This window comes from Pseudozyma hubeiensis (genome assembly GCF_000403515.1).
Source record: "Pseudozyma hubeiensis SY62 DNA, scaffold: PHS53, whole genome shotgun sequence".
In the NCBI taxonomy this organism is placed as follows: Eukaryota; Fungi; Basidiomycota; class Ustilaginomycetes; order Ustilaginales; family Ustilaginaceae; genus Pseudozyma; species Pseudozyma hubeiensis.
Genome location: NW_012133835.1, coordinates 49,533 through 77,512, shown reverse-complemented (window position 1 = coordinate 77,512; position 27,980 = coordinate 49,533). Strand labels below are relative to the sequence as shown.

Sequence of the window (27,980 nt, the reverse complement as noted above, 5' to 3'; positions counted from 1 at the left end):
GAGCAGGCTCTTGATCACGACACCATCATGGATGACGATATGGAATTGGACGATGAACAGGAGCAGATTGAAGAGCCCATCGACGAACCCGACTACGACGACGACGATCTCGACCAGGAAGACGACGCTGACGATGACATGGACAACTCCGACCCGGATGCCGATGTCGACGACGACGACGATAACTCGGACGCCGACGATGACGATCGAGACGACGCATCCACCTCCTCTCGCACCGCTCAACGTCGCCTCTCCACCGTCGATGAATCCCTCTCCTCCACCACCTACCTCTCCAAAGTCCAGTCTCGTCGTTCCTTATTCCACCCACCCCCATCCTGCATCAGCACCACTCTCGGCTATCAGATCGAGCCCATGGCCGCTGCTCCCCACTCCTCCCAGATCCACGCTCTCGCTCTTTCGCTCGACGGTCAGACTCTGCTGACAGGCGGTTCCGACGGCTACGTCCGCAAGTACGACCTGTACGCTACCATGAACGGCCGCACCATGCTCACTCAAAACGTCCGCCACGGCTTCGTCGAAGGCATCACTCGAGGCGGAACTCTGTCCGCCTTCTGGCCTCACGAAGAACACCTCCCCACCAGCTCCACCTCTTCTTCACTCAACCCACCTACAGGATCCGAAAAGGACCGTTTGATAGGTGTAGTCCACAGCCTCGCCATACAACAAGATTCTCTCTGGGGTCTCAGCGGCTCCGAATCCGGCAACATTCACCTCTTCGGTGTCAGGCACGAACCTGGTGTCACACGGCATGTCTTCAGGAAGCACAAGGGTGCCGTTTCGGCATTAGCAGTCATGAGGGACGAAAAGAGTATGCTGTCTGGCGGGTGGGATAGAAGCGTTGTTCAGTGGGATCTGAACACAGGTCGAGTGGTGAGGGAGTTGGATGGTCATGCTGGACAGATATCGAGTTTGAGTTTCAAGCCGCTAGGTGGAGGCGTGGGAGGTCAAGGGCAGGAGAACGGTGCGGTGAATGTTGCCATACATCCCGAGGCGATCGGGAATGGTGTTGAGCATGTGGATGAGGACGAGGAAGACAAGGTAAGGAATGAAGGGTCGATTGCTGGAGAGAATGGAGACGAGGGAAGTGACGACAAAGTTATGGCGAATGGTGACGGTGCAGCGTCGAACGAGGAGTCAACACAGCAGAAGGAGACGGATCCACCGGCAATATCTACAGCAGAAGGCGATTCCGGCCCGCCGCAAGATCAAACAGCAGCAGCAGAAGCAGATCAGCCAGATGACAAGCCTCAAGCGGAAGTGGTGTCGATATCTTTACAAGACAAAGTGGCCTCGGACGACGCAGCGAATCCTACACCAAACTCGCTTCCCAAGGACACCAACGGCACTCCAAAACAGGACGCCGTGCTACCAGACAGCAGTGACGCCACTGCAACATCCTCATCATCGAACGACAAGAATTCCGACACCAAGCCAGCAGCAAGCACATCCGATCCTGCCAAACCATCCACCGTTGCTGGCGATGACCCAACAGAGGAAGAGCTGGCTTTCGAAGCCGAACTCAACGCCAGCCTCGGTATGGCTCTCGACGGCAGTAGCGGAGCAACCAAAGCCGACGGTACCCGGCCGGACAACATCTCTGGAGGCCTCAGCGGCACCACCGCCGGAGGATTGATGGTCGCGGGTGCCGATCAGGATTTCGACAACGACGGTGGTGATGACGATCTGTTCGGTGGCGATACGCCGCCTGCGTCTGCACCCAAGGACCGGGACGCTGCGGTCACGGTCAAGAGCGAACCCAACGGTGCTGCAGGCAACGACAGTGATGGGGACGACTCGTTGTTCGGCGATGGAGACGAAGACGCCGACGGCGATGCGGATGCGGATGGTGATGCGGAAATGGATGCTGATGGTGACGCTGATGCAGATGCAGATGATGATGCGGATGACGATGGAGATGACGGATCGTCGGACGAGGATATGCCGTTGGCAGGCCGACCGATGATGAAGAATCCCTCCACGCAGAGCAATCTTGTTGTGCCAGGAACGGCGTCGCCTGCGCTTTCTTCCGTCCCAATGTTGCCCTCGTCTTCAGGAGCGACCGCGACTGGCTCGACGACGACTGTTTCCAAGCCCGACGCGTCCGACCACAAATCTTCTCCGACCAAGGCCGGCAGCCCACCCAAGAAAGCCCTTCCCAAACCAGCGTTTGGCGGGTTCAGTATCGCCTCGTCCTTCGACGCGCCCCTCTCGACTTTCAGCCCAGACGTGATGCTCTCCACCTCGCTATCCGGTCAAGTGATCCTCTGGGACCTGCGCTGTCCCAACTACACACCTTCGGATGGACCCGCCCGCGGTGTCCACTCTCTAGCATTACCAAACAAGGTTCCGCCATGGTGTCAGTCGGCCATCTTCAACTCGACTGGCGATAAAGTCTTTGTCGGTCGAAGAAACGAATCCGTCGACGAGTGGGATCTTCGCATGCCTAGCGCAAAGTTCACCCGAGCGCTACGGCTGCCGACTGGTTCTGGTCCAGTCTACTCGCTGGCTGCCATGCCGAATCGTCGTCATATCATCTGCGGGAGCTACGACAATCTGCGACTCTGGGATACCGAGTTCGTGCCCGGCTCGGGAGAGGCAGGAGATCTGAGGGTGCCGTTCAAGATCGTTGCGGGACATCATGGTGCCAGTCTGTCGCATGTGGTGGTGGACGCTAGTTGCAAGTTCTTGATCTCGGCGAGCGGCGATAGAGGTTGGATGGGGTCGAGCACCGAGGCGGTGATCATTCATGATATCAAGGCCATCACGTAGCGACGAGAGCATGGCGATGCAATTGATTTTTGTGAGCAAAAGCACAGTTAGATCGCTTGCGGACGTTTACTACACGCTTATAACAGCTGAAAGAGTCCTGAGCGTGGTTTCGTTAGGCCTGGAGCCCTTTCCATCTTCGTCCTAGTTCGACGCAGCTGAGCCATCATACACAGAGCAATTTCGATATTGCGCTTGATCACCCTTCGGTTGTACCAGGCAATCCTGGACTGAGTAGGAAGGGTGCCGGGCTAGCGGAGGATGCGGTTGTAAAGCTGCCGATTAGCAGCACGCATCCGAACAACAAGCTCGTCTCGGGCAGCTTTTGCTTGAGGCTGCAGTACACACTGCCGAACCCCCCAAAAGTCATTCTCGATGGAAATGTCTGCTTTGATTTGATCGGACTGCTCGGACTCGGTTCGAATGGCCATGGTCTCGTCTGCGATGCCTGTTCAGAGGGAGGATTAATGTCAGCGGATGATCATCTCAGCTTTACGCTGCCCCATCTGTGCATCGATCACGATGACGTCTATGGACCCACCTTTGTTTCGATTGCCGCGATCGTTGCTGGTGCTGCTCATGCTCGCTTCTCCGGTTCCACTAGGCGCGCTGACCGCAGTAGTGTCGCTCTGAGAAGTCTTGATTGTACACTCGCCTTCAGTATCCATCTCTCGCTCTTTACCCTTGCTCGTTCCGTTAAGCTTGGGGTGGAACTTCAGGGACAGCTTCTCGTCCAACACCTCCCATTCTTCCGGCAGAGAGATCGTCCCGAAGTGCGGCAATCCTCCGAGCATCTGGAGCATCCTTCCAGCACGGTGTACGGGCACCTCGAAGACCGCTTGGACCCAGACCTGGTCTTCATCTTCGATAGTATGCTTGCATTCGTCCAAGTCGCTGAATCGATTCAGGCGGCTGAAGCACGGCATGCGCCGGAGCATCGTAGTCGTCATTGCCAGGTCTTCCTTGGTGCGCGGGACCAGGAAGTTTGCTGCTATCCAGACGCAATCGTCACTCATTCTTGTAGGTCGACTCGAGTTGCGGATCAGGAAATTTGTCTGTAGTAGAGGAGGCTATGCGATGAAGAAACGATTTCGATGATGCTGGCTATAGCGGCGGCAGATAAGTGACGGAGATGTGGTGGTGGTGATGGAGGAGGAAGGGCAAGCGGGTTCCGCGAATCTCGAGCTGTTGATATGCTTGTGGTCAGCGTTCAGATCCGCACCTGCCTCCGCACTGCGCAGCAGCTTGTGACGCGTGGCTAAGCGGAGCGCTACGTCGTCACGAATAGCTTTGAATGTCACAATGTAGGCAAACACATTTAGAGTTAGTGTTTGAGCTTGAACAAGAAGAATGCAATGAGGTGATTACAAGTGTGCGTGTGATAGTCGACAAATCAAATAAGTGGTGGATGCAGTTTGTGTTGACAGTGCGGGGACGCCCTTCACTCCTCGACAATGTCGCTCTTCTTGGGCTTTCGTCCGTCACCTTTTCGGATCTCCTTGCCCTGCGCCTGAATCTCCTTGACACCTTCATCTCTCAAGATCCCCAACCCCGTCTCTGCCCTGGCCAACTCAAGGACATCGTCGAGCGGCACCAGACCATCGTGATCGACATCGAGCTTGTCGACGATCTTTTCGATGACCTCGTCCTCAGGTTTGTGCTTGATGAGTCGCAGCGCCTGCTCGAGATCGTCGACGGAGATCTTGCCCGTGTGCGAGGCTTCGATGAGGTTCATGCGCGAGCCGACGTCCCGATCGTACTCTTCGAGCTGGCTGTCGATCTTTTCGAGCATCGACTTGATTCGCTTGGTCATGCTGCGGGTCGAAGAAGAGCTGCTGGCCGACGATGGAGCGGACTCGGACTTCTCAGCGTCGGTGGTAGACGAAGAGGAAGCCTCTGCGCTGGAACCCGAAGAGGCTGCTGTGGTGGTGGCGGCTTTCTCCTCTGCGGAAGCGGTCGCTGACGCCTCGGAGCCGCTGACCTCCTGGATGAGCTGTCGAAGCTCCTCTCGCTCTTTGAGCACGGACGATTTGGCGCTGAGGATGCTGAGCGCCTCGCCAAGCTCGGTGAGCTGCTCGTTGGTCATGCGGGCATCCTCCGTAGCAGGGTCGGTCTCTTTCTTGGGCAGCAAGGATCGAGCCTCTTCCTCCTCGCGAGCGAGTCGGGCCTTTTCGGCGTTGCGGCGCTCCTTGTCGGCCTCACGTGCAGCAGCTTCCTCTTGCTCCTGCTCGGCTTCGTCTTCGATGAGCTCCTCTTGCTGCTGGAGCACCTCGAGACGCTGCTTGTTGGTGGCGCCTTCGCTGTTGACGCTGAGCTCGGCTTCGTTGACGAGGTTGTCAGGCAAGCTGCTGAGGGTCAGCTCAAGACTGCGGAGATGCGACTGGGCGTTGCTGTCGTTGTTGCCGGCGGCAACATAGTTGAAGGCCTTGCTGAGCACTAGCAAGGTACCGCTGATCTTGTTTCGGACGTGCAGATCGATCCACTGCTGCAGTTCCTGACGCAGACGGTCCTCGGAGAGGTTGATTGTCTGGATACCTCGGTTCTGGCAAGCACTGACAAGCTCGGGCTGCGAAAGGTTATCGACCCCCTCGTGGCCAATGACGATGTCGTCTTGACGGATACGGTTGAGCTTGTGTCGGATCTGGTAGCGGAGGTAGTTGTCGGTGCCGAAGGCGTTGATCTGCATGTATCTGCACACGCTGACGAGCTGTGGACGTGTGAGGTTGTCGAGCGTGAGGTCGTCTTCAAAGAGCTGTGCCACCTTGATGATGTCGTCGTTACTGGGCGACTCGCCGGTCGAGCGCACTTTGCGGAAGAACTCCTTGAACTCTTCGGATGTCTTTACCTTGTCGGTAGCCTGCAGACCGCCTTCCTTGATGGTCTCTTGGAGGAACTTGGCCATCTCGAGACGAACCTTGATGAGACCTCTGCGCTTCTCTTCGACCGAGAACTTGCTCTCAAAGGTGCTGGGAAGCATGTTGGGGAAGATCTTGATGGCTACGGGCAGCAAGAGCTCACCGGCAGGGATGATGATGAAGGGCACAAAGGGGATGAGACGCAGCAGATCGGCAAAGGTACGCTTGAGCTGACGCCTTTCTCTGCGCGTCAAGCTGTAGCCTAGCATGAGTCTACGAAGGAGACGCCAGGAGATCCTGACTTCCTTGGCGAGCAATTTGGAGCCGTGCCAGTAGTGAATCGCCTCCTCCTTGACCTTGGCCCAGATGCGTGCGCCCAGAGGACCCTTGGGCTTTTGTGCCTCGAGTTCCTTTTCCTTTTCTTTTTGCTCTGCAAGCATGGTCTGTGATGCGGCGGTCTGATTGGCAGCAGAGCCGAGTTCGGCTGCCGTGTTTGTTGAGGCAGGGAGCGGGCTGATGGTCTGGGGTGCCTTGGGAGGAGCGCCGGCGGACTGACCCTCGTAGCTTGTAGAAGGTGCAGCTTTGGCATCTTTGGACAATGTACCTGGAGGAGGATAGTTGTGATTGCCGGATTGCGACGAGGTGGAAGAGCGCTGCTGCGTTTCCGTCGACTGATGGCGGACGAATCTGCGGTGGAGGAGGGCCTGCGTCTCTTCAACCTTGCGTCTCTGGTGGTAGTGCTTCGTGACAGCGGTCGAGAAGCTTGAGGCGGGAGGTCTGAGACCGGGCACAAAGATCTGTAGAACATCGACTTGGCTGCCAGGACGCAACGAGGGTCTGGCTCGGCCGGCGGCAGCCAGAGAGCCGCTGGCCCAGGCCAGGCTCTTTGCAGCGAGATACGAGGAGCTTGCGGAAGCCATGTCGAGGTATTTGCGCTGCCTGCAGGGCCTTGTGTATCGGAGTCGGGAGGCGAAGGTCGAAGGCCTTGTGAAGCTGGGTGCGCGCGAATTCGCAAGGCTCGTCAAGAGGATGCGTCCTTGAGCTTGACGTGCGAGCGCGCTGGTGTGGCGGATGCCTTCAGCAGATACCAACAGAAGAAATTGTGGTGGGAAGTTGAAGGAAAACAGAGGGATGACAGCGGGAAGGACGGGTAGAAGTGGAGGAGTGGAAGAAGAAGGTGTTCGGAAGGTGGGTGACCAAAGGGTTCAGGGGAACGCTGCCGGAATGAGTGTGCGCAGCCGGAAGAATGAGGAAAGCTTTCAAAGCCGAGCAAGCAACAAAGCGCAGTCGGACAGGCGCAAGGGCGCAAGGGCAGACAGGTGGAGATTTTTTTGGGCAGCCTCGAAAGCCAACACATCAACACAAAAGAACACGCCTGCACGAAGCGCATGCTGGGCAGCACCGCCTCGAACAGAGCTCGGTCCTCTCGTCTTTCGGTCTTAGCCCACCGTACTCCGCATGTCTTGCTCGGCTGGCATCGGTACACAGCAGCCGAATGCAGCGCAGCTCTTGAGAACGACAGCAAGAGCGGCGGAGCACATCCGAAAGGGACCTTAGAGGAAAAGACAAAGCGCCCCAATTCATTTCTTCGCTTCCATCACGGCGTCGGACTTTGCGAAGAAAATATTTCTCAAATTAAAAAATAATCGGAAGGGACTGATCATTCCAGAAGGAACTTGCCGGTGGCCGCTGCCGCTTCAACTTTTGTATCCTTCCGAGACTGCAGCAGGTGCACAGAAAGGGCATCGAGCGGAAGCGTCTGAGTATCCTGCGTTGTGTTGTGATTCATGTTGCACAATAAGCGCGATGGAAGCAGAACGAGCTTGGCGAATGGGCGGGAGCGTTGTTGATCGGATGCGGCAGGTGTCCGAATCTTTTTGGTGATCTGCGGTGCTCCACGGCGACACCGAATCGGAACGTGCTCCGACGGTATTTCGGACGAAAGAAAATTTTGAAAGATGAGTGTGAGACTGTGTTAAAACAACAATTGGAAATGATTTCGCGAGTGTTGGTGTGGAGGCGTTCTGCAGCTCGAGAAGAAGATGCTTCCTTTGCAGCCTCGACACCATCCGACTCCTCCGCAGCATCGCTAGAACAGCTCAGGCAGGTATATGCTCCTCCAACGGGCCGCACACTCATTCAAACTGAGCGCCAGACCCTTCTTTGTGGCTCGCACAATGACAACGAAGCCGCAGTTCATAGACATCGGCGTCAACCTGACCGACCCCGTGTTCAGAGGCAACTACCACGGCAAGCAAGCACACGAGGATGACTTTGACACCGTCCGGACTCGATCCCTCAATGCTGGCGTCGTCTCCCAAATCCTCACGGGCGGAAATCTCGCCGAGTCACACGAAGCCTTGTCACTTGCTCGGTCGTACGATGGCTTCTACTCGACTGCCGGCTGTCATCCTACCCGGACGTCAGAGATGGAGTCGTACGTCGAAGGAGCAGATGCGTATCTAGGAAAAGTCAAAGAATTGATCCTATCTTCTCGCAGCGACAGCATACAGAAGGTGGTAGCGGTAGGAGAGTGCGGGCTAGACTATGATCGACTGCATTTCTCGCCCGCCGATGTGCAGAAGAAGCACTTTGCTGCGCAGTTATCGTTGGCGATAGACGTTCAATTGCCGCTGTTCCTGCATTCCAGAGCAGCCCATCGTGACTTTGTCAACCTACTCAAACCACGCATCGACGAGATCCATACAGCGTTATCACAAAGCGCAGAACTGCACCAGGACGATCCAGAAGCAAAGCGAGTCGGCGTAGTCCACAGCTTCACAGGCACCATCGACGAGGTCAAGGAATTGCTCGATCTCGGACTCTTTATCGGCATCAACGGGTGCTCTCTCAAGACGCAGGACAATCTGAATGTGCTGCAACACATCCCGCTGTCACGGCTTATGCTCGAAACCGACGCACCCTGGTGCGATCCTCGCTCGACGCACGCCTCACATTCTCACACCCAGTCCTTCAAACAGACCAATCCCGATCTGCATTCTCTCTATCAACCTGCTTCGGTGAAGAAGGAAAAATGGAAGCCCGACGCCATGGTCAAAGGTCGCAACGAGCCGTGCGTCATCGGCCTCGTAGCCGCCACCGTCGCCAGTGTCAAAGGGGTTCCGATTGAACAAGTTGCACAAGCAGCCATGTACAACACGCGTTGGCTCTTTCATCTCAAATAACCGTGCGAACGTCTGACCCAATGTCCATGTTCGCTGCACATGTTCGCTGCACAATGAACGGTGGAGATGCGATGAATTGCGAGAAGAGAAAGCTAGGTATTGTCCAGGAATTGCAAGAGGGTGGTAAAAAGGAGCGTGTTTGGGCTGGTAGCGTCAACGCGGCCCGGCGGTTCGCGACGTACGTCTCTATGACCCGTTGAGCTCTCCGATGACCTCCTCGTGCAACGGTTGCGTCGGCAGCATCTGAGGAGGGTTGAAAGCCTGGTAGAACAGTGGCTTTGGAGATCCATCGAACTGATACATTTTGAGCATGTACGTCGGAGTGTTGTAGTGCGTATCGAGGTGGATCTCGAATCCCATCATGTTCTCCTTTTGATTGTACGACTGGATGTAGTTGGAATTTTCCGCGCAGCGGTCCGACACCTGCTGACGACCGTCTCCCTTGAAAGGGTTGAGCGTGAGCGTGTTGTTGTTGTTAAGCGTGTACGTGCCGTGCTGCCAGATAAGTTGTGCCGAAACGCAGTTTGGCTTGGCAGGGTTGGTGTTGTAGAGGTAGAGCGCCTGCTCCCAGTAGCCATCATTGGTAAAGCTATACGACTGACCTGCGGTGGCAGGGTAAATGAACGAGTTGTTGACTGGATCGTAAAAGTTGAGACCGGTGAGGACGTGACCTGCACCTGTGGTCCACGTGCCTTGCAACGACGTCACATTGTTGGGGTCGCCGATACCGTAGGTCTGTGCAGAAACGCCTGCGAGCAAGCCCGTAGCGACGAGTATTGATGACAGCAATCTCAACATTATTATGTGGTGAAAGGAGGAGAACCGAATCGTTGCAGATAGGCGCCAAACAGTGCTTTGCTGATGTGCTGCAGGGTCGCAATCGAGATTGGAGGTTGTGCCTTGTTCAGCAAACGAATGCTGATATCTGGTCGTCTGGAGGATCGCAGGTGCGTATCAGCCAAGACGAAGCCGTGTGTGTGACGCTGTCGAGTCCGGGTGGGCTAGGGCAGAATAGGATAGAAGAGGGGGCGCAAATGATGGAAACAAAGAAGCGTGGGTGGTGCCGAAAGTAGAGAGGGGGTATCTGTGTGTGCTCGTGCTTGGGTGGTCGCGATTTGAAGCTCGATGATGATGATGATGATGGAGGTAACGAGCAAGGTGGAACGACAATTTGTGCCGCCAATACAGCCCCTCAAACCGACGTCGCCGCACACAACGAACACGCGCTGTCGTATGTTTGGCAGGATGGACAGAGGAATACAAGCAGTTCATTATGCACAATTCACGACTTTGTTGCACTGCCTGCTGCTGCTGACGACCCGGAGCGAAATCCCAGTGTCTATATTGTTGTGGTTGAATTCAACACAGCGAAACAGGTCCAATTTTGTATTGCACACATTAGCGATGATTTGCAAACCGCATGCCGAGAGGGGCAAACCGCCGTTTTGATTTTTTAGCAGCCCACCAGCCCGGCGGCGAGGATGCGAATCGAGCCGCGGTGTGGTGCTGCAGGGTTTGATTTTGGAGTGCACAGCAGCGAAGAAATTCGTATTGGTTTCATTTGTCAATTTTGAACCCGCGCCTACGATTCGCATCAAAACATAAAAAGCAACGCGAATTTCAGGTGATTTCTTGTCTAACATCGACACGCTCTAGCCTCGTAGGACTGACAGACCGCAGGATGCCGTCGATTCGCACTTTGCCGTTGGCCGGCATCATCAGTGGCAGCGAGCCTCATGTCAAGGTGCGATAAAAATGGCAAACGTTGTTAGGTCACGATAATGAGTCCACATCAGTTAAATCCTGATCTCGATCTTACGATTCGGCTCACAACTATGGGAACATCAGATACCGGCCAAGCGACCAAGAGCAAGTACACAGAGACCCTCGTTTAGCAGGTATACAGAGATCTCGAGATACTGAAGTACAAAAGAAAGTAGGTTATGGCTGGTGCGGATGTCGTCCTAGACTCTCTCAACGAAAACCTTCGAGCACTGCTTCGCACTGGAACCAGCAGCGGTCGATCTTTGGCTGTTTGAAGGCCGTGCCAATGGAGCTTGATGGCGGTGTTGAGGCAATTGACGCTGTTTGCTCCGGATCAGTAAAGTCAATGCGTAGACCAGCACAGCGAGGTGCTCGCTTCATGGACGAGCCGACAGATCGTACCGAACTCGAGTCGGATGCTGTACACGAGCTCTGTCGGCTTTGCTTGGCTCGCAGCAGATTGCGGCTCAACAGCCCTCCTTCTTTCGGCTCGCGCGAACGGCGTCGCGGTTCCAGGGCGGAGTCATGAGTTGTCACAGCTGGATTTGGGAGCTTGCAGACCTTGTCGTCCATTGGAGCCTCGGCCTGTCCTGCCACCATCGACAGATCTTCGCAGCTGGAAACGTGTCGATCTGAAAAATTTGTCCCTGAATCGTTCGAGTCGTGAGCGTGAATGGTCGAGGATCCAAGCGACGATCCGGTGCGACTCGATCTTAAGCTACTTGGACCACAATCCGGCGAATGCGTCGTAGTGAATCGCGGGCTGTCGCAAGTTGCCAGCCAGCTTTGCGCGACAGCGGCCGCTTGACTGCTTCCCACAGGCCATGGCTTATCCGCCGCCGATGGAGGTCGACTATCATCAGAGACGGAGCTGATGCTCGACTCGACGAGAAGGTCCGACGCACTGTCTTCGACCCAAGATTCTGCCACGGACGAGGACGAATCGCGTGCCAACTTGTTCTTGAGCCATCTTCCGTCTTGAGGCTGTGATGGGCTCGGAGGTGCTCTCTTGCGATCGCAAGTACCACTCTCTTGCGCGGATGGCGATATGCTGGTGTCCATGGAAGGAGTCACGGCATCGACCTCGTCCGTCGCGGTCGGGTCGGGCCCGTTGAGGTGATCTAGATCAAAGTCAACGTGGTGGCGTATCGACCATCCCGGGCAGCGAAAAGTCGACGGCGCGCTGAGCAGAACATGAGTCTTGGTGGGCGCGAGTGGAGCACCCATGAACCCCTCGAGCCGTTCGTCGCTGACGAGCAACCGTACAAGCTTGCGCTCCCAATTGCTGCCTGTCTTGGCTCTGGCCGCGTCGCGCTGTCGATTCGAAGCTTCCGACAAAAGGCTTGCCACATCTGTATCTGTGTCTTCCACCATGACGTCCCCCAACGAGTCAGGACCAGCCGTGTCATGAACAACACTTGCGGCGGTGCGACATCTGCCAACGGACTGTACCATATCCAAAACGAACACCTCGCGGGGCATGGTTGCGCTGGCACCCATGACTATGATCAGCCTCACATCTTTCGGAGAGATTGTGCTTGGCAATTGTTCATGCGGACGACTGGATGGCCCCTCTCCGTGATTGTCGGATAGTGAATCGAGATGGCTGACAGCGTCTTGTAGCGACTGTCGAAGCTGTTGCAGCTTGCGTAGCAGTTTGTCTTCTTTCCTGGAGCGATTGGAGCTGCTGGAAGAGCGCCTACGCTTAACGTTGGAGCCATCAGACGAAGCCGTACTTTTCTTCTTGCGCAAAACGTTGACAGGATCGGGAAGCTGACCTTTGACAAAGAGCAGGTAGTGTAGGAGCGACTCGGCAAGGCCTGCTGTGAGTTGGTGGCAATGTCCACACATCTGGGCCTTGGCGAGGTCGACGTCGCGGTCGTGCAGCGCACGCAATATGCGTCTGCGATGATTCTGGCTGCCGTCGTTGGCTTGCGCAAGCATGGATCCATTGTGTTCGTGGGCGAGCTGCAAGGTCATGTTGGAGCCCAAGTCCAACGAAGGCACATTGATAGGGATCGAGTGGCTGCATCGTGTTCCTCCACGCCGTGACCCTCGGTGTCGAGCGCGAGCGGCCTCTGGCTGTGAAGGATGCGACGCCATCGCCTCGTCCATCTGTTGTCGGTAGATGCCGCTTGCGTAGTCCGGACAAATGCTATGAACAGTTCATGGCGGACAGGAAGAAGGCCAGGAGGGGGCGTATCGGGACTGGCGCCGTATGACTGGGCGGAGGATCCTCAAACGTCGTTGACCGTCGAAGCCGTTTGGGTATACAATAGTGACTGTCTCTGAGAGACAGTCGTGAGTATGAAGATGCATGTGGAGTTGGCAGGCACCGAAGCATGCCAAGAGCCAGGTCAGAAAGCAACACAAAAGATACACTCTGTGCGCGAAGTGAAGCCATCACGTGAAGCGCGACCAAAAACATTCGAGTCAACAGTTGCAAAGATCTCACATCGATGAAAGAGTCGCGCAAAAGTAACACTTTCGGACTCAAAGCTTGAAATTGGCGAATACAGATTTCAGGTCCCACTTAAAATTGTTTGAAGGCTTCGGACTCGACGCGAATTCAGAATCGGACGGTAAGAAGAACACAGAAGAGAGACAGCGCGAGCCGCTCTCTCAGGACGCCAAGCACAGGCCATTCTCGAGGCGGCTTGGAGCCACGTCTGCAGTGCATCGGGACGTGGCAGCCCAGAAGACAGCAGAGTGCCGACAGGAGCCAGGAGCAAGGAGCAAGTCTGTCTGAGAAAGATGATCATTCGCACCACAACCTACAGCACTCTCTGTCACCTCCTCTTCATCGCCACCATCTACTTGGTTAGTCTGCGAGCGCCAGAATTGTTATTCGCTCGGTGATCGCTGACGGCTGCTGCAGCACTCACACACCGCCTCAGCGCGACCTTCGAGACACGCCGGATACGAAAAGCAGACACGTCGCTCTTCTACCTGACTTGGTTCCCATCGTCATCGAGCGGCTCGACTCTTTCGAGCAAGCGTCTGACTCACCATGCAGATGCTCACAAAGTTCGAGTCCAAGTCGAATCGCGTCAAGGGTATCGCATTCCACCCTCGCCTTCCCCTCTTAGCGTCGTCTCTTCACAATGGCTCGATCCAGCTCTGGAACTACCAGACCGGCACCATCTACGACCGCCTCGAGGAGCACGATGGCCCCGTTCGAGGTATCTGCTTCCATCCCTCGCAACCGCTCCTAGTCAGTGGTGGTGACGACTACAAGATCAAGGTGTGGAACCACAAGACGCGCAAGTGCCTCTTCACGCTCAACGGCCATCTCGACTATGTCCGCACCGTCTTCTTCCACCATGAACATCCTTGGATTCTCAGTGCCTCCGACGACCAAACCATCCGCATCTGGAACTGGCAGAGTCGCACGTGCATCGCCATCCTCACCGGCCACAACCACTACGTCATGTGTGCTCAGTTCCATCCCAAAGAAGATCTCATCGTCTCTGCCTCGATGGACCAAACCGTGCGCGTGTGGGACATCAGCGGCCTGCGCAAGAAGAACACATCCGCCCAGCCCATGAGCATCGAGGAGCAGATTGCACGAGCCAACAGCGGCCAAGCCGATCTCTTTGGCAACACCGATGCCATGGTCAAGTACGTCCTCGAGGGTCACGACCGTGGCGTCAACTGGGCCTCGTTCCATCCTACGCTGCCCCTCATCGTGTCCGCAGGTGACGATCGCCAGATCAAGCTGTGGAGGATGTCGGACACAAAGGCGTGGGAGGTCGATACCTGCCGGGGCCATTTCAACAACGTCTCGTGTGCCCTCTTCCACCCGCGACACGAGCTCATCATCTCGGACGCCGAGGACAAGACCATCCGTGTCTGGGACATGGGCAAGCGTACCGCCGTCCAGACCTTCCGCCGCGAGAGCGACCGCTTCTGGGTGCTCACCGCACACCCAACACTTAACCTCTTTGCTGCTGGTCACGACAACGGTCTCATCGTCTTCAAGCTCGAGCGGGAACGTCCCGCCTTTTCCGTCCACCAAAACACGCTCTACTACATACGCGACAAGCAGGTTCGCTCCCTCGACTACGGCACTGGCGCGGACCATGCTCTTCTCAGCGTAAAGCGTCTCGGCAACCAGTACGTCCCTCCGCGCACGCTCAGCTTCAATCCGGCGGAGCGCTCCGTCATCGTCACCTCGGTCAACGGTGAACAGGGCACTTTCGACGTCGCTCCCCTTCCTCGCGAGGCTGGAGGTGACCTCGCCGAATCTTCGAGCGTCGGCAAGCGCGGACAGGGCTCCAGCGCCATCTTTGTCGCCCGCAACCGTTTCGCCGTGCTTGACAAGGCCGCGCAGACCATCGAAATTCGCGACCTCAACAACGCAGTCACAAAGACCATCACACCTCCTCAGCCCACCAACGAGATCTTCTTTGGCGGAACCGCCAGCCTCATCCTTAGCACAGCCACCGGCGTCATCCTCTACGATATCCAGCAACAGAAGACGCTTGCAGAGCTCACCAGCCCGCCCGTCAAGTACGTCATCTGGAGCATCGATGGTGGCATGGTGGCGCTGCTCAGCAAGCACACCATCACGCTCGCCGACAAATCGTTCGGATCCAGCAACCTCATCCACGAGACCATCCGCATCAAGAGCGCTGCCTGGGACGAAAGCGGTGTGCTGCTTTACAGCACCCTCAACCACATCAAGTATGCTCTCCCTCAGGGCGACAACGGCATCATCAAGACGCTCGAGCAGCCCGTCTACCTGACCCGTGTCAAGGGCAAGACAGTGTCGTGCCTCGACCGTCTCGCCCGTCCTCAAAACATCACCATCGACCCCACCGAGTTCCGCTTCAAGCTCGCTCTCGTCCAAGGCAAGTACGACGATGTCCTCAGCATCATCAAGAACAGCAATTTGGTCGGTCAGGCCATCATCGCCTTCTTGCAGAAGAAGGGCTACCCTGAGATTGCCCTGCACTTTGTCCAGGACAAGAGCACCCGCTTCGACCTGGCCATCGAGTGCGGCAACCTCGATGTCGCCTTGGAGACCGCCGAATCGCTCAACGTAGATGAGGTGTGGGATCGACTGGCGACGGCAGCGCTCCGCCAGGGCAACCACAAGATTGTCGAGCGCGCCTACCAGCGCACCAAGAGCTTCGACAAGCTCAGCTTCCTCTACCTCATCACTGGAAACACGGACAAGCTTGCCAAGATGTCGGTCATCGCCGACAAGCGTGGCGACCATCTCAGCCGCTTCCACAACGCACTCTACCTCGGCAACGCCGAAGCGCGTGCCAATGTGCTTTCCGACGTCGGTCTCGAGGCGCTGGCGTACGCTGCGGCCAAGTCCAACGGGCTCGACGATCGCGCTGCTGCCATCGCATCGCAAGCTGGTATGGAGGAGGAAGCTGCCGAAGTCGACCGCCAGCTCGACCTGGGTGAGGGCACATCGAAGCTGGTTCCTCCCGCCGCCGTGTCGCAAGCGTACATGCACAACTGGCCCATCTTGAGCAGCGAGCAGAGCTACTTCGACCGTGCTCTTGTCGCCGGCAACGATGGTGGCCCCATCTTCAAGGACAATGCCGTCAACGGCACCAAGACGCATGACATTGAGTCGTGGCTTGACGGAGAGGCTCTAGAAGAGTCGGAGGAAGAGGACGACGAGGGCTTCGACGCCGCACCCGAAGACTTTGGCGAGGCGGAAGAGGCGTGGGATCTCGCCGAGGAGGAAGTTGCGTTGCCTCAAGAGGAGGCTGCCGTCGTAGCACCGCTCCAAGAGACGCCCTTGGAAGGACTCGGTGCCGGAAGCTCTGAAGCGGAACACTGGCTGCGCAACTCGCCAGTAGCCGCCGACCACGCCGCGGCAGGATCGTTCGAAACGGCCATGACGCTGTTGTCAAGACAGGCCGGTATCGTCGACTTTGCTCCATTGAAAGCGCTCTTCCTCTCCTCGTACCTGTCCTCACGCACCTACCTCCCTGCCGCGCCGAGCGCTGGCCCCATCGAGGTGCATTTGCGCCGCAACAACGAGGAGAGCGACGGCAAGGTGACCAAGGCGCACCCTGCTCTGCCTCGCTCCGTCAAGCTGCTTGCTTCTGGCGATTTGCAGGAAGGCTACCGCGCCGTCAGCGCCAACAAGCTTGCCGAGGCAGAGACCATCTTCCGTCGTCTCTTGCATCAGCTTGTGCTGACGCCGGCGGCCACGGAGGCGGAAGCAACCGAGATTCAGGACTTGATCGTGCTCTCCCGAGAGTACATTCTCGGTGTCTCGATCGAGCTCAGCCGTCGTAAGCTTGCTGCCTCCGAGCCAGACAACGTTGCACGCAACCTCGAGCTCGCGGCGCTCTTCACACGCACTCAGCTGCAGCCGCAGCACCAGACGTTGGCGCTTCGCAGCGCCATGACCGAAGCTCGCAAGGTGAACAACTATGCGATGGCGGCAAGCTTTGCCAAGCGGCTTATGGAGCTCTCGCCTGCCCCGGCGGTGGCTCAAAAGGCACAGCAGATCATCTCGTTGGCCGAGCGCAGCCCGCGCGACGCTGTCGACGTACCAGGCTACGACCCTCTCGAGCAGAACTTTGTGATTTGCGCTGGCAGCTTCCGCCTGATCACTGCTGCAGGTGCCGGCTCGGTAACAGATCCGCTGACAGGCGCACGCTACCTGCCCGAGTTCAAGGGCACGCTGTGCAAGATCACCCAGATCTCGGAAGTCGGCAAGCTTGCTTCGGGATTGCGCAGCTTCGCCGCGTAGAAGAGACGAGCATGTCGTTCGTGTGTGTAGATATACGGTGTAGCATGTCGAATTCAGTGAAAGCACGAATATTGTTTGAGGGTCATCTGTGCCGTTGATTTGAGGACAGGGTGTTGTGAGCAAGCTTGGGAGGTTCTCGACTGCAGCTGTCTCAGGGTCCGAAGGATTTTGCAGAACGCCGGTGCGGTGCGTGTTGTGCGAGCGCGTCCCTCCACTCCAACATCCGCAGCGGCGACTTTCCCGGATCCAACCATCACCTTCGATATCCGTCAGTACCATCTGCGGAAGCACAACCGCGCGAGCAGGACCGGCATCGAGCGCTTCTGCAGGCAGTACCTCCATCTGGGCTGTCTCTGGACTGCAGGTCAAGATGTCGTTCCTGCCATCGTTCTCCTCGCTAGGAGCATCGACGGCTTCCCCCTCTACGTCCTCATCGCATGCCACGTTTAAACCCGCATCCCTCTCGTACTTCACCATCTTTTGTCCAGCACTCAAGCCGGCAAAGAGGAGATCTGGAGATCTGCCCAATGAAGGGTCATCACAGTCGGCTGCCACCGCACAAGAAGAAGCAGAGGATGAAGACGCCCGCGAGACAGCAAGGGAAGCCGCCCAGATTCTGTTCTACACCAGTCGAGCTCGCGCTGCGCTCAAAGACCGAATGCTGCGTCAGATCGGCGTAGCCAAAGGAATGATCGAGTTCTGCAAAATGGTCTCCAATCCGAGCCTTGGCGATGGATCCGACACGCCGAGCAAGGGCCGTTCCTGGAACGTTCACTCGAGCAAACGTCGAATGGTCCTCATCGAAGCAGAACCAGGGATATGGGTACATGCGAGCATCGACCTTCCATACACCGTTCGAACGACTGCGGAACCAAATGCAAAGCAGATCAAAGAGCATCACGATGCACTGCTGCCAGACGTGTGGGTGGAAGAAAGCATCCGACGCGCTTGGAGGGACTGGGTTCTGCTCAACGGATGTCCTGCCCACGTCTTGTCGCAGAAAGCGGGACGTGCAGGGCTAGAGAGGTCGCTGGAAAAGTACTTTTCTGTTTGGACCTGGAGCTGGGATCTGGAGCTGGCGACCAATGCAGACGTGGTTCAGTCAAGGGGGCTTTTCACGGATTGCGTCGATGGGTTCCCAGTGGTCGCTAGAGCACCTCGTTCGAAGCTGGCACAACTGATGGACACGGAAGCGGCTCAAGGATTGAATAAGGGCAAACATGGCCAACGAGACGTGGTGGTGCTGTTAGATACGCTGGTGCTGTGGCCGCCTACCGACGCCGGCTGTCTTGACTCAGAGGACGAACGAGAAGACGCAGACGAGTCAGGATCGATCCTCAAGCGCAGCAAGTCGAGCCCCTCATCACACCAGGTGGTCGATCCGCAGACCAAAGCGGATCTGCTTCGACGTGTTGCCAGCCACCTTACCGGTCTCGAAAGAGAACGCGACCTGATTCGAGCAGCTTCGGCCTCGAGCACCTCCGATGGTCGCAAAAGGGGCACGTCGGGCGCGATCCGCGAACGCGGCACCTCCGGTAGTAAGATGAGCAAACGAGACATGCGCAATGAACTGCTCTCCGCCAGCACAGCCAACAAGAAGCGCGTCGTATCGTCTCCTGCTATGCAGCAACGGTCAACGAGCGCTTCGAGCTTCGCTTCTTCGACCACGGCGGACTCGACGAAATGGTCCAATTGGGGCAGCATGTTCAGTGGCCTCGGCAAACTCGGTTTTCGAGGCAACGCTGATACTTCAGCCCAGAGCGAGGCGACGAATACAAGTACCGCGGTAGACGCTTCGAACACCGAGCCAGAGGCTGCAGATATCTCTACCGTCACCTCTGACCTCAGTGCAATCAACACAGGTGTTGTGGAGCAAGAAGAGCCGTCCTCCTCCTCACCGATAGAAGCTCTTACCCGCAGGAAAGATGCTAAGGAGGGCGATAGCGCAGAATCTTCGAGCCCACTGCATTTCTTTCAGCAGAGACTTGCAGACGCGATTCCGATTCAAGAAGCTGGAGGCAAGATGTGGAATGGCGCTGAACTAGCGTTCCGTGGCATCGGCGCTTCGCTCGGGCTGGCCAACGTTCCCGTTCCTGACAAACAGGAAAACGAGAACAACAAGTCTGCTTTATCATCGAGACCTGCGCAAGATGGAGACGTATCGGAAAGCGACCGCTTCGCCGATGCCTCCTTCGACACGAACGGCGCCGATCTCGATGCTAGTGTCGTGACCAAAGTGTCGATCCTGGAGCCTGAGGTGGATGTCAGCGAGCTGGCTGAAGCGCTTGGCGCAGATGAAGATCGGTCGGCGGATCTGTCAGTACCCGAAGCGACGCCGCTGCCGGACGACTCTGGAGCAGATCTCCTAGCCAAGAGCAAGATGGCAACCGAGCCTGATCACCCGACAAAGCCTTCACTGAAGCTGGACACAGCAGCGGTGCCAGTCGAATCCTCTGGAAGCGATCCAATCTCGCCTCCGGATGAGAGTCGTGCCTCCGATGCCGCATCGATCAAGACCAGCGCCAGCGCCAAAGCGTTTCCTTCGATCTCGGTGACATCTGCAGCGTGGTACAACACCAAAGCGCTTCGTTCGAACCCTGCAGCGGCTTCACCCAAGCATGCCACTGCAGCCAGCATTTTCAGCAGCCCTCAAAACAAGCTCAATGTCGAACGCAGGGAAGCACCAGATCCGGTGGACACATCGCTGAGCGGCGTCTCGGTGCAATCGGAACATCACGATTTTGAGCTCGACGGCTGGGGCCACGAACAGCCACAGCCATTCCAGACGATCCGATGCTACGTCGGGGAAAGCGACGAACCTATATCACACGAGACCCTGACGCTGCTACAGAAGCATCCGTTTCAGAGCGACGAATACCGGATCTCGTTCACGACACGACGTCTGCTGACACTGGTGCTGATCGAAAAGGTGCCCTCGACCACCGGCTCGACACTCTTCTCCGAGGGCACGGATACCAGTGGTGCACTCGAAGATGCCTGGCAAGTGCTCCGACGAACGCAACGGATCCTCAACGACCACGACCGCATCGCGAAATCCAAAGGACAGGACGGTGACTCGGCGGTTCGATTCCTGCACGTGGACGGACCGACGCTGACATTCCAATCGTCGCTCGAGGAGGAAGCCGACAAGATGGAGCCAGATGTGCGGGTGGTGGCAGAAGCACATTGCACATCTGCCATGGAGCTCATGCGTCGTCACGGAGTCGTAGAGACCTTTTCGCGATCGAGCAACGGCAAGACGTGGACTGCTAGTCGACAGGGTGCGTCGAAGGGGACGACGGCGGGTGCACAAAATCAGACGTATATGGTGCTGGCAGGCAAGAAGATCAGCATCGTCGACTGCGACAACGAGTTGAGGAAGCTGGCGAACCAGTATCCCAGCTTTGGCATCTGAGGAGCCGTATGCAATCACATCTCCTTTGCGACCACAGCTTACAAACAGAAGGGCCTGCCTTTTCCGTGATGGTTCTTGTGATGCCCAGACTGTTCATCGTTCCTCCTGTGGGTGAGCTCAATAGTCTAACAATGTCGTCGTCGGCGAATAAATCGGTGCAGGACCCTGAGCTCAGACAAGACAGGGACGAAGCGGGAGAAGCGACACTTTCGGATTTGCCGGTCTGAGCTGCTGCTGCTGCCGTTGCTGCTGCCGACCTCGCATGTTTCGCACATCAAGCTCCCCACCCCGTCCGCTCGAGGCGCACAGCACCAATCAGAAGCTTTTGCCATTGGTGCCCTGACGACGAATGACGCTGCATCGAGATGCGAATCACCAATCGACTGCATGGCAACGGAATGCGGAGTCCAAGGCAGGCATCGCATGACCGGATAGAAACGGCGCGAGAGCGGCAGATGTGATAAGAGAGATCTTTTGCACCTTACCATTACAGGCAGTTGCGATTACTAAAAGAGGCAAGAGGTGCAAGATGGATCGAAGACGCGGGCTCGGGTATTTGACAAAAGGGACGTCCGACCTTTTCGACCCTTCCGTTGGTCGAGATGAAAAAAAAAATGCAGCATCACTTGACCGGCCGCTATAAGCTGGCGATGGTATCAGTATCGACGAATCAACGAGGGAGGCGGGGGAGAGCACACTTCTTTGATAGCAGCGTGTCTGGACAATGCACAGGACTATCGAGCCTGTCTATCGAGTTCAGCGAATGAAAGACGAGCTGTTATGTCAAGTCCCCCAGCTTGGTTGTGTGAAAAAGTGGGACTGTCTCTCCGGTGTGAAACGACTCTGAGCCAGCGTCAGGCACGCGCAACAAACCCCTTTTTTTGACTCGAAGAAATTTTTGACGCGAGCTTGGTGTCGGATACCTGCAATCCGGTTCTGCAATCAAATAAGTCAGTTAAATCTTAAAGAGAATTTTGCCACGGCTCGGATGCACATGTATCATGCGCCACAGCACAGCGTGCGATGAGAAGGGTCCTCGTGTCTTGGCTTTCAGTTGCCCTTTGCCGGCTAAGTTAAGTTTGCAAAAGGCACCGGGTGAGAGAGACGGTTGTTGCTTATCCTTCTGCAGCTCTTACGCGCCTAATCGTCCCGAACAAATGTTGCACAGCTGACGAGGACTGCCGCTGCGTGAGGTGTGTGTTCGTGTGGGGAGCAACAAAGCAGATTGTGGATACCGTGTAGCAAAAGCGAGCCTTTCGTGCCCGTCGATGTGTGCTGGAGGTCGACCTCCTCCGTCCCTACCTTCCGCTACCACCACCTCCATCGCTACGGACGTGCTGCTCTGCAAAAGCGACAGCTCGATCTTGCTTCTCGCACACTAGCAGCAAGCACGAGTCACGGCCAACGTCCTCTTCCTGTCCGCATACGCAGGATTCTTTGGTAGGGTCCCATCGACCAGTGTGCCTGTACAGATAGCCTCTGTCAGCATCGCAAAACCACTCGGATTCTTCGTGTGATCCAAGGCTGCAACGATGATGGCTCCTTCGCTCCTTGTCCGATCGCGATTCGTCGCTGCTTCTCGGTCCGTCCGAAGCACGCCACTCGCCTCAAGCTCACGTCTCACACTTGGCTCCAACGCACGTCTTCATACGGTAGCGGCTGCCCCCGCTGCTCTGCGTGCCAACCGCCGCGGTCTCGCCACGCTCAGCTCCACCGAGAACGCACCCGAGCTTGGTGCACGCCACGTCGCCAAATCCATTTTCGCTCCCCTCGACACCTTTGAAGCTCGTCACGTCGGCCCTCGCGATGGCGACTCGCTGAAAATGCTCGAGGCGCTCGGCTATTCCGAGATGGAGCAGCTCGTAGCCGACACTGTCTCGCCCAACGTCCGACTTGCTCAGGACGCATCGTTCTACGACCAGATCAAGCCTCTCTCCGAGAGCGAGCTGGCTCAGCGTGCAGAGACCATTGCAAAGATGAACCGTCCCTTCAAGAGCCTTATCGGTATGGGCTACCAGAACACGCTCGTGCCTCCCGTAATCCTCCGCAACGTCCTCGAGAACCCCGCTTGGTACACCAGCTATACCCCTTACCAGCCCGAGATTTCGCAGGGCCGTCTCGAGTCGCTCATTAACTTCCAGACCATGGTCAAGTCGCTCACCGGCCTCGACCTCGCCAACGCTTCGCTCCTCGATGAGGGCACTGCCGCTGCCGAGGCCATGATCCTCGCCTACGGTCAGACAAAGAGCAAGAGAAAGACGTTCCTCGTGGACCGCGGTGTGCTGCCTCAGACTCTCGCAGTGCTCCGTCAGCGAGCAAAGGGCTTTGGTATCAAGGTGGTTCCTACCGACCTCCGAACTCCGGAAGGTCACCGTTTGCCTCCGGCCGACCAGATCCCGCGTGAGGACATCATCGGCGTGCTCGTCCAGTACCCCGACGTCGACGGACGCCTCACCGACTGGGAGGCGCTCGCAAAGGAGGTCAAGGGCTTCGGTGGTATGGTCATCGCTGCTACCGACCTCCTGGCGCTCACCATGATCAAGCCGCCCGGCGAGTGGGGTGCCGATATTGCGCTTGGTAACGCTGCTCGCTTCGGTGTGCCTCCTGGTTTCGGTGGTCCCCACGCCGCCTTCTTTGCCGTGCGCGACTCGATCAAGCGCAAGATTCCAGGTCGTCTCGTCGGTCTCAGCAAGGACGCCCGTGGCGAGCCCGCCTACCGACTTGCCCTCCAGACTCGAGAGCAGCACATCCGCCGCGAGAAGGCCACTTCCAACATCTGCACTGCCCAGGCGCTTCTTGCCAACATGTCGGCCATGTACGCGGTGTACCACGGCCCCGACGGTCTGCGCAAGATTGCTGCCAAGGTGCACGCGCTCACGCGTCTCCTCAAGCACGAGCTCACCGAACTTGGCGTTCGTGTCGTCAACCGCGACGGCGCCTTCTTTGACACGCTTACCATCGACCTCAGCAAGGCCGGCATCGGTGCCGTGCGCGTCCACGAAGAGGCCAAGAAGGCCGAGATCAATCTGCGCAGGATCAGCGACACCCGTATCGGAATCACGCTCGACGAGACCGTCAGCATTGAGGAGCTCACCGATCTGCTTAATGTCTTCGCCTTTGCGCTCAAGCCTGTCAAGTCCGGCGAGGTGCCCTACAAGCCCGAGGATCTGATCGAGATTGCCTCTCGCATCGGTCTCGACGCTGCTTCCACCGAGACGCTCAGCATTTCGTCGCCGGTTCAGGTGCGTCCTAGCAACGCCGCTGCCGAATCCTCCGAATTGCCTCCAATTCCCGACTTTGCCCGTACCTCCAAATTCCTTCAGCAGCCCGTCTTCTCGGCGCACCGCAGCGAGACCCAGATGCTACGTTACATCCACTCGCTCCAGGCCAAGGACCTTTCGTTGGTGCACGCCATGATCCCTCTCGGATCGTGCACTATGAAGCTCAACTCGACCTCGAGCATGATGCTTATCTCCAAACCCGAATTCTCGCAGCTTCATCCTTTCGCTCCAGAGGAGCAGGCGCAGGGCTACGATGTTCTCATTCGAGAGCTCGAGCGCGATCTTTGCTTGATCACCGGCTTCCCTGCTGTTTCGCTCCAGCCCAACTCGGGTGCTCAGGGTGAATTTGCCGGTCTCTCGGTCATTCGCGCCTACCTCGAGTCCAAGGGCGAAGGCAAGCGCGACGTCTGCCTGATTCCCACCTCGGCTCACGGAACCAACCCTGCCTCCGCCATCATGGCTGGCATGCGTGTCGTGCCCGTCAAAACCAAAGCCGACGGCTCGATCGACCTCGAAGATCTTAGATCCAAGGCAGAGCTGCACAAGAACGAGCTGGCTGCTACCATGATCACCGAGCCTGCCACCACCGGTTGCTACTTCAAGGATATTCAGGAGGCTTTCCAGATCGTCCACGACAATGGTGGTCAGGTCTACTTGGATGGTGCCAATCTCCAAGCCCAAGTGGCGCTCACCAACCCGGCGATTATGGGCGCCGACGTGACCCACTTGAACCTGCACAAGACCTTCTCGATCCCCCACGGTGGTGGAGGCCCTGGTGTTGGTCCCATCTGCGTTGCCGAGCACCTTGCTCCCTTCTTGCCTGGTCACCCTCTCGCATCGACCGGTGGCGAGATGGCGATCGACCCCATCTCTGCCGCTCCTTGGGGATCTGCTTCCATCCTTACCATCGCCTGGGCTTACATCAAGATGCTCGGGTGGGGAGGTCTCAAGAAGTCGACCGAGACCTCGCTGCTCGCCGCCAACTACGTGGCGCACCGACTCAAGGACCACTACAAGCTCAAGTACACCGGTGACCGTGGCCGTGTTGCTCACGAGCTTCTCATCGATGTTGCCGAGTTTGAAGATGTCGGACTCAAGGTCATGGACTTTGCCAAGCGTCTGATCGACTACGGTTTCCACCCACCGACTTGTTCGTGGCCCATCTCGACTGGTTTGCTCATCGAGATCACCGAATCCGAGTCCCTCCAAGAGATCGACAGGCTGATCGAGGCTTTCATCTCGATTCGCCAAGAGGTGGAGGAGATTCGCGCCGGCAAGCAGCCCAAGGACAACAACTTGCTCAAGAACGCCCCGCACACCATCCAGACTGTCACGGAGGAGAAGTGGGACCGACCGTACAGCAGGGACAGAGCCGTGTACCCGGTCAAGGAGTTGAGGCAGACCAAGTTCTGGCCTCCCGTGGCGAGGATCGATGACGCATTCGGAGACAGGGTGCTCGTGTGCGAATGCGGTGGTGTCGAAGACTACGTCAACTAGATTTTCGGAGATGCTGCTTCATAGCAGTCAATGGCAGTCGCACAAGGGCAGGTACCTCAACCGTACTGCCCGTGCTGGTCTGCAAATCTTTTCCCTTTCCCCCTTTGTAATGCTTTCGCTTGGTTTTGTAATCTCTTCCTCGGACTCTCGGTTTCCCCCTTCCACTCACTCTCCAGCAACGGGTTTCAACATCTGCATCGTTTCCGCCATGATCAATCAATTGTTTCTCGCAGTGTTTTGGATCGCGACGGTGTGCGAACGCTGTGCACATGATGAGCGGTGATGTTTGCGAATGTGTTTCGAAGAAAGTGAGATGTGACTTTTGTACAGACCATGTGGAGTCGGGCTAGAGGAGAGGTTCGAGGTTGAACTCGAGCGCCGAGCAGGGGAAGTCGATGGAGAAGTTCTTCAACACTGTTGGGTGGAGCACTCCAATGTGGCCGATCACCTGGTCGTCCTTGCTGCTGATGGGGAGGACTTTCTCCAGTGCGGATTTGACCGTGTCCAGCGGGGCTTGCTTGGCGTCGGTTGCGGCGCCGGGGTTGTACGTCTCCTTCGGCAGACGCAGGTGGATCGTCGCAGCCCGGCCGGGGAAGAAGGTGTCGTTGGCAGCGTCCTCCTCGATCCAGTATCCTTTGTCTCTGGTGGAACTCGAGCCTTCGATTCGTGGGATCGCCAAGCTCAACATCAACCTATCCAGCAACCCGTGAACCACCTCGAAGCTCGCCGTCTTGTCACAGTAGACCGCAGCTACGTGTCGTCGATTCCTAGCACATCGCTCGGTCTCCTGAGCATCCTTGAAGGCGATATCTGACACTTCGAACGTTCGCAACGGCAGCGCGTGTTTTCGGTTCTCGCGCACCGTCTTGAGGATTCCCGGTAGGAGCGTGGTTCGAACCACCTGGTACTCTGCCGTCTTGGGGTTTTCGAGGACGATGGCGCTGGATCCGTCGTCCTTCCTGTTCAGCCAGGCGAAGTTCTCGTCGTGCGAGCAGAGGATGAGAGGCAGCACTTCGATCCACCCGGAGTACGCGCATTCGCGTCGAACAATGTCGGCCAGCTTGTTGATGGGCAGAGGAGCAGCCACCGTGTTTGTCGCAGGGAACGTCTTGGGCAGGTTGTCGAATCCGAAGGCGACAGCTACGTCCTCCATCAGATCGCACTCGTGCAGAATGTCAGGTCGTGTAGGTGGGACGTCTACGATGAGCTTTTCGTTTGGTGCGGCGGGATCGACCGTGGCAGTGTGACCCATCTTTTGCAGATATCCGATCATCTGTTCCGGTGATAGCTTCAGTCCTGTGCATCGGTTGATGTAGTCGACCGAGGCCGGGAAGCGGACGCTGCTGAGATCGGGAGTGATCTTCTCCTTGCCGTCCGGGTAGATGACCTTGACGGGCTCGATGGTGAAAGGTTCGGCGCAGTACTGGGAGAACATGGCGACGATGATGTTGATAACGATGCTGAGTTTGGTCTCATCGATGGCAGTGGTGTCGATGAAGACGTTTTTGGTGTCGAGCGTGATCTTGCTGTGGTTCGAGTTGATGATGGGTGGCATGGAGAGTACTTTTCGGTTGGAGTCGTAGATGATGGGGTAGACAGGGCTGTCTCGGATGATGTGCAGGTAGCGCGAGAGGTGCTTGTCGGATTCGTAGAGCAACATGAGCTGGCTTGCATCGTACTCTTGGTCCTTGTTGAGCGGTGCGAACTTGATGTCCTTGGGTGGAAGCGCTTCGTAAGTGAAGGGAGCCTGGATGGTATCCAGATCGTGTGTGCCGATGGCAACGAGCGTTCTACGACGAGCCAAGTTCTGATGCAGCTTGTCTTGCAGGTCGATGAAGTTGGCATAGCTCTCTGGAGTGAAGGTGACGTTTCTCAACACTGCACCGGCAAAGTAAGGTCTGATACGAGCAACGTCTTTGCTGAGCTTAACTTGAATCATCTTTTCGGGTTGGGTCAACTTGAGCTGGGGCTGCGGAATGTTGCCCAAGAAGACGTTGAGTGCACGCGAGATGCCTTCATGGCAGAGAAGATCGTATCGGTTGGCGGGGATGTCGATCTTGAGCTGAGCGCGCTCGCCGAGACCGGCTTTCGCTACTTCTTCGGTGGTATCATCGTCGAGCTCGATACCAAATTGGAAGCAAAGTTCATCGAACTCCTGGGTGGTGTAGGTGCGCCCGAGCGCCTTGTAAAAGTGCTCCTTGTCGACTCCGACGGTAGGCATGGCTGCAAGCACGAAGCGCGACTACTCTGGAGGCTCGTTTCGATCGTCTGTGAGGGTGATGAGCGGAAGCAGGCCCGGGGATTGTCGCGGGGAGGGCTGATATGGATATGGTCAAGAAGATCAAAAGTGTTGTTTGACCGTTTCCAGGCTTTGCGCTTTGGTGATTTCCGACTTTTCTGAGAGAGTGCGGAAGTGGCAGCGGCAGCAGCGCGTGGGTGTGACTCTCCTTTTGGATTTTCAGCTTT

At 56.9% G+C, this 27,980-nt stretch overlaps 12 protein-coding genes across 12 annotated transcripts; 5 read left to right on the top strand and 7 right to left on the bottom strand.

Moving 5' to 3' along the window:
- Positions 1-27: 27 nt before the first annotated feature.
- On the top strand, positions 28-2,790 carry PHSY_005769 (hypothetical protein; the record flags this gene model as incomplete). The annotated part of the gene is made up of 1 exon (XM_012336377.1): positions 28-2,790. One exon carries the CDS (start codon positions 28-30, stop codon positions 2,788-2,790), a length of 2,763 nt encoding a protein of 920 aa, XP_012191767.1.
- Positions 2,791-3,038: 248 nt separating this feature from the next.
- Positions 3,039-3,803, bottom strand: PHSY_005768 (transcription factor; the record flags this gene model as incomplete). Its single annotated transcript, XM_012336376.1, has 2 exons — positions 3,039-3,235; positions 3,329-3,803. 2 exons carry the CDS (start codon positions 3,801-3,803, stop codon positions 3,039-3,041), a joined length of 672 nt encoding a protein of 223 aa, XP_012191766.1.
- A 425-nt stretch (positions 3,804-4,228) lies between these two features.
- On the bottom strand, positions 4,229-7,226 carry PHSY_005767 (hypothetical protein; the record flags this gene model as incomplete). Its single annotated transcript, XM_012336375.1, has 2 exons — positions 4,229-6,717; positions 7,091-7,226. 2 exons carry the CDS (start codon positions 7,224-7,226, stop codon positions 4,229-4,231), a joined length of 2,625 nt encoding a protein of 874 aa, XP_012191765.1.
- Positions 7,227-7,339: 113 nt separating this feature from the next.
- PHSY_005766 (guanine nucleotide exchange factor) lies at positions 7,340-7,729 on the bottom strand (the record flags this gene model as incomplete). The annotated part of the gene is made up of 1 exon (XM_012336374.1): positions 7,340-7,729. The coding sequence occupies one exon, from the start codon at positions 7,727-7,729 to the stop codon at positions 7,340-7,342; it is 390 nt and encodes a 129-aa protein (XP_012191764.1).
- A 90-nt stretch (positions 7,730-7,819) lies between these two features.
- PHSY_005765 (hypothetical protein) lies at positions 7,820-8,827 on the top strand (the record flags this gene model as incomplete). Its single annotated transcript, XM_012336373.1, has 1 exon — positions 7,820-8,827. The coding sequence occupies one exon, from the start codon at positions 7,820-7,822 to the stop codon at positions 8,825-8,827; it is 1,008 nt and encodes a 335-aa protein (XP_012191763.1).
- A 186-nt stretch (positions 8,828-9,013) lies between these two features.
- Positions 9,014-10,543, bottom strand: PHSY_005764 (hypothetical protein; the record flags this gene model as incomplete). Its single annotated transcript, XM_012336372.1, has 3 exons — positions 9,014-9,576; positions 9,651-9,828; positions 10,499-10,543. 3 exons carry the CDS (start codon positions 10,541-10,543, stop codon positions 9,014-9,016), a joined length of 786 nt encoding a protein of 261 aa, XP_012191762.1.
- A 258-nt stretch (positions 10,544-10,801) lies between these two features.
- Positions 10,802-12,706, bottom strand: PHSY_005763 (hypothetical protein; the record flags this gene model as incomplete). The annotated part of the gene is made up of 1 exon (XM_012336371.1): positions 10,802-12,706. The coding sequence occupies one exon, from the start codon at positions 12,704-12,706 to the stop codon at positions 10,802-10,804; it is 1,905 nt and encodes a 634-aa protein (XP_012191761.1).
- Positions 12,707-13,601: 895 nt separating this feature from the next.
- On the top strand, positions 13,602-17,321 carry PHSY_005762 (vegetative incompatibility protein HET-E-1; the record flags this gene model as incomplete). Its single annotated transcript, XM_012336370.1, has 1 exon — positions 13,602-17,321. One exon carries the CDS (start codon positions 13,602-13,604, stop codon positions 17,319-17,321), a length of 3,720 nt encoding a protein of 1,239 aa, XP_012191760.1.
- A 370-nt stretch (positions 17,322-17,691) lies between these two features.
- Positions 17,692-20,736, top strand: PHSY_005761 (hypothetical protein; the record flags this gene model as incomplete). The annotated part of the gene is made up of 1 exon (XM_012336369.1): positions 17,692-20,736. One exon carries the CDS (start codon positions 17,692-17,694, stop codon positions 20,734-20,736), a length of 3,045 nt encoding a protein of 1,014 aa, XP_012191759.1.
- Positions 20,737-20,861: 125 nt separating this feature from the next.
- Positions 20,862-21,068, bottom strand: PHSY_005760 (hypothetical protein; the record flags this gene model as incomplete). Its single annotated transcript, XM_012336368.1, has 1 exon — positions 20,862-21,068. The coding sequence occupies one exon, from the start codon at positions 21,066-21,068 to the stop codon at positions 20,862-20,864; it is 207 nt and encodes a 68-aa protein (XP_012191758.1).
- Positions 21,069-22,268: 1,200 nt separating this feature from the next.
- On the top strand, positions 22,269-25,514 carry PHSY_005759 (glycine dehydrogenase; the record flags this gene model as incomplete). Its single annotated transcript, XM_012336367.1, has 1 exon — positions 22,269-25,514. The coding sequence occupies one exon, from the start codon at positions 22,269-22,271 to the stop codon at positions 25,512-25,514; it is 3,246 nt and encodes a 1,081-aa protein (XP_012191757.1).
- A 346-nt stretch (positions 25,515-25,860) lies between these two features.
- On the bottom strand, positions 25,861-27,735 carry PHSY_005758 (phenylalanyl-tRNA synthetase subunit beta; the record flags this gene model as incomplete). Its single annotated transcript, XM_012336366.1, has 1 exon — positions 25,861-27,735. One exon carries the CDS (start codon positions 27,733-27,735, stop codon positions 25,861-25,863), a length of 1,875 nt encoding a protein of 624 aa, XP_012191756.1.
- Positions 27,736-27,980: the final 245 nt, after the last annotated feature.